Source organism: Egretta garzetta, unplaced genomic scaffold (assembly GCF_000687185.1).
Source record: "Egretta garzetta isolate BGI_Z169 unplaced genomic scaffold, ASM68718v1 scaffold814, whole genome shotgun sequence".
NCBI classification, from domain to species: domain Eukaryota; kingdom Metazoa; phylum Chordata; class Aves; order Pelecaniformes; family Ardeidae; genus Egretta; species Egretta garzetta.
The window spans coordinates 139,164-143,636 of NW_009259417.1; the positions used below are offsets into that span (position 1 = coordinate 139,164).

Consider the following 4,473-nt stretch of genomic DNA (forward strand, 5'->3'; position numbering starts at 1 on the left):
TCTCCTAGGCTCCTTTGAAGCAATGCAGCCGCTTGGTGGGAGCTGACAAGCTCGTTCCCTTTCAAAGAACCTGCTTGTCTACCAGCCCTGGCACACACAAAACATTCCCGTCACGGCCTTCGGAGCCTGAATTTCAGCTTTGATCATCTTAAAGCACATAAATCTTTCAAAAAATTGGGGGGGAGGGAGAGAAAAGATTCTCTTTGGTAACGCTCAAAGCCACTGCTTGAAAGGCTGGAGTGGCTACTGTGGCTCCGTGACATTTAAACAAGTCTGCTAATGTGGACTGGACAGAAACCCAGGAGAAACTGGCCCATCTGTGATGTTTCCTGCCCCAATTCCCCTGCTTGAATGATGGTGGGTATGCATCCTTCATCTCATCTGCACGCTTTGCTTCTGTCAGTGCCTTGCTCCAGCAGGCAATTGGATGAGACTGGAGCTGCGCAGAGGGACCACAGCTCGCGGCGCTTGCCTGAAATACCAACACACGGAGAACGGGATCCAGAAAGCAATCCAGAGAGCAGCCTGCACTCACGCAGCTGAGCAGCGCTAGTGCTGAGCCCATGGACTACTTGACAGCCAGACTACTGTAGCTAAATAATGTCATTTTCAAAGGACAGTAATTTGCATTGCCATAAAGCCATGGACCTGTCTTGGCCCAAGATCATCCTTCCTATTCTTGACCATCATTTGGACTCATCACTCATCTACCAGTAGCCAACAAATCACCTCTGCCTCCACCCAGATCCTCTCTCATTTCTCTGTGCACCAAGATATGGGTAAAGACCCACTCCCCTTTCAAAAGCTGAGCATCCTGCACTGATATGAGATTGAGAAGGACAAGATGAGAACCTGCTCCCATCTGTGGGCGTGGTGCAGCCCAAGGTGGGAGCGCAGCCAGGACTGGCTCGCTGCAGGTTACTTACATGCGTTGGGGGACCCATTGGGGAGAGGCAGGTAGGATCCTGCTCGCCAAGACCTGGAGCGAAAGTTCTTCTTGCACTTGCCGCAGTCCTGCCCCGTGGTGTTGTGCTCGCACTCGCACTGAAGGCTGCCCTCTTTGAAGGTGCACAGGTTAGCGTGGAGGTTGCATTTACACCTGGAAGAGCAAGACAGGAGACGAGCTGTCAGGTATTACTGCAACTCCTCCTTGCCCCTGGCACAGTGTTCTCTGTGTGCATGAAAACGCAGAGGCGAAGCTGGGCCAGTTACCCCTTTCCTGTTTTCTTCCGCAGGATTTTCTCACTGAACTCAGCTGTTGTCCCCAGGTATCTGGTGCTGGGTTATGATGTCCACATCCTCGCCCAGGGTGGATTTGCAGTCTCTATTCCAAGACGAGCGATACTTTACTCCCACCATCCGACTGCAGTAGCACAGATCATTCAATGGTAAGTCAACCTCTCCAGCTTAAACTCCAGTACGGAGTCGTATACATTTTTTCAGAAATCTGAGTGATTAGCTCAGATGTAGGAATTTACTTGGAGGTGAAGAGGACTGTCTTGAGTTTTAGATGGAGAAGCATAGCTAAGGCTGGTGGGACTCAGCCCCTTGATGCCTGTGCAGTGTGCTAAAGTCAGGAGTGTTTTTTTTCTCCCATGGTGTGAAGTTGCACAACACAAACCCTTTTCCCTACGTGCAGCACAGCCCCAGCCTGCTGCGACCAAAATAACACAGAGAACAAGTCACCATCAGAATTTGCCTTTTACTCCCCGCCTCATCAGAGAAGGCAACAACAAAAACCACTATTCAGCAATTTGCAAACATTAACAAACTTTTAATGAGCCGTAGTGCAGTATGCAGGGAATAATTATCTCCATGCACAATAATTCCTGTTGCTCAGACTCCGGAGGTGACTTGCGCAGAGCGCAGAGCCTGAGCCCATAACTCACGCATGGCTCCAGTGATTCCTGGGCCTGAGCTCAGGCAGAGACTTTGGGGACCAAACCCTCTCATTTCATTCCAGACAGTGGATCCCTAGCACAGCCCGCTGGATTTTCGCTGCTTCGTGCAATAATTTACACCCTCAGAAGCAGAACCATTAGAAAACAGCAATGCTGTGCCTTATGTGAATGGGTAGAGAAGTCTGACCAGGCAACGCTTCATCTTACAGGGCTAATTGCTCGAGAGGTGCAGAGCTAGGGGGAACAAACCGCTTGCAGAGATAGAGGACACATGGCCTGCTGCTTCTTGTGCTCTCGCTGTGCTGGGATAAACAACCTGGATTGGGCTGGGAGCTGTGAGCCAGGTTCCTCCCAGGTGCTGGCACCGTGCACACCCGCCAGCCCCTGGCCCCTCTCCCCCTCTCCCTTGGAGCCCCCCAGGATGCTCTCCCGCCGCCTGCCTGACCCAGTGAGGCCGCCTTTGCTGTGCTCCTCCGCACGCATGGCTGGATAAGCTGACCTCATGTATGATTTTTTTTTTTTTCTTTCCCTCCCCTCCCTGTCCTTAATTCTAGAAAACCCCGCTCAGGGGCTAAGCATAAGCTGGATGAAGAGTCTCTCTCCCCGTCTTACAACCCTGCCCTGTCTCTGACCAAGCAGGAGAGGGAATATTGCAGTCTCTCAAAGGAAGGAAGGAAGAAAAGGGAATATTGCAGTCTCTCAAAGGAAGGAAGGAAGAAAATGTGGTCCATGGAGCAGAGGCTGAGATACTCAGCATGTTCCACTTGAATCTGTGTGTTAGCGAGAGCTGGAGATGCTGCATCACGGCTGAAAGCACTAACAGCCTCCGAGCATCAGTGCTCTGGGAGCAAGCCACAAATCTGAGCATCCGGGGGAAGGAAGCGGCTTTGGCCAGCACCTACACACGAGGGATGCTGTACTTCAGCCGCTCCGTGTCCCCTCTGCCTCTGGTGAGGAAGGATTGCAGCTGAGCTGTCCCAGCCCTTTGGCAGAGGCGATGCCCAGCCCTGGGGTGCTGCGGAGCCTGACTGAATTATTCAGCGTCCACGCAGCACGGCCTCCTTCGCTCGCTTCAAAATGAGCAGACGGGAGGCAAGCAGGCAAGCTAGCAGGTTAAAGCAGGTCAAAACCTCACCGCTGCCACTCTGGGCTCAGCCTGAATCAGAGCAACAGCTTCTGGGAGCTGCAGCTCTCCTCCCTCCTCCCTCTGGTGGGAGCGAGGGGATGGGAGCCAGCTCCAGGGCACAGCCTTAAAATCCAGCCGAGGGGGGGGGTTTAAGAGCCCCAGGAGAGGGGGTACAGGGAAGGCAGGGCCTGGCATCCCCCTTGTTTCCTCTGAAGTCTGGGATGATGTGGAGGGTAAGGCTTGGGTCCTTGACCCTGCTAGTCTTGCAGTGGGGACGTCAGCCCTGGGTGACCACCACCTGGTCCCTCACAGTGGCCTGGGGCAGCCTCAATCACCCCACTCCACCTGTAGCACGTCCTCACTCCTGGCATCCCCCACCAAGGGCCAAGCAGCCGTTTTGGGGTGCTTCTGCAGGCTGCTGCCATACAGGAGGGTGAAACCTGCTCAGCCTTCATTTGGCTCCAGCTACAGAACTTCCACTGGGCAGCAGCACCCAGCCTCTCGCCACCGGGAGAGCGAGGCACGGATGTGTGCCGGAGGCAGTCAGGCATCCCTGCTTGCACAGGCACCCCGCTCGCCTGCGGCTGAGGAGGGCTGGGAGCCGAGCACCAGCCCCCGGGACAGCCCCCAGCTGCCTCCTGCCCCTGCAAAGGCGCCCACACGGTCACCTGCCAGCGGGGTGGGGACAGGGTGGGTGCTCACCTGTGTCCCCCAGCCACTGCATGTACAAGTGATGGAGCACTGCTCTTTCCAGAGAAGACCCTCACTTCCTAATTGGTGTAAACAAGGAAAATTAAATAAAGAGAAAGCAGAGGCAGCCGGTCACCCTGCCTGCCTCTGCCTGGGTCTCTTACATCTCTTGCTGTTCGGCCCTTTGCCACTGTGCAAAAGTTTTGTTATCCAAAGGATCAATTTTACCGGGGAATTGCTTTCTGAATTCGACCTTTGAGGATCATCAATCTAAGCAGAGAACTATAACCCCAGCAAGTTGACCCCGCAACACAGCACTTTTCAGGCCAATCAATCAGGCTGCATTATTTAATAGCAAACAGCCGAGTGCCTTCAGCCAGCCCCAATTGCCAACCCCATTTTGCGCGAAGGTTTCTGCATCCGGGCCTCCCTGCTGCTCCCGCTCACCGGCTCGGCTTTAACCCCTTCTTCAGGCTTCTCTGCCTCCTTCTCTGGGCATGCAGCCCAAGGACATGCGCTCACCGACTGTCTGTGCACGGCATCTTTCCCCAGCCAAGATCCAGCTGGTGGAGACTGGAGTAAATGACATTAGCCCAGTCCCCTGGGTGGGAGCTGCTAGTCCTGCTTGCCTGCACTCCTCTTCCTCGGGCGGCCAGCCATCGCAGGGAAGAGAGGATGAAGGGAAAGGTTAGGAGCTACTTAGCAATGAGGCTTAAATAGCAGCAGTGGGGCAGACACCTGCGCCGCATCCTGCTG

The 4,473-nt window shown here is 54.4% G+C and overlaps 1 protein-coding gene across 1 annotated transcript in view; it reads right to left on the reverse strand.

Moving 5' to 3' along the window:
• NTNG2 (netrin G2) overlaps positions 1-4,473 on the reverse strand; it is a 56,599-nt gene that overhangs the window by 14,194 nt on the left and 37,932 nt on the right. Inside the window, exon 4 of the mRNA XM_009636842.2 lies at positions 927-1,099. Coding sequence (XP_009635137.1) covers positions 927-1,099 — 173 coding nt within the window. The remainder of the gene's footprint in view (positions 1-926; positions 1,100-4,473) is intronic.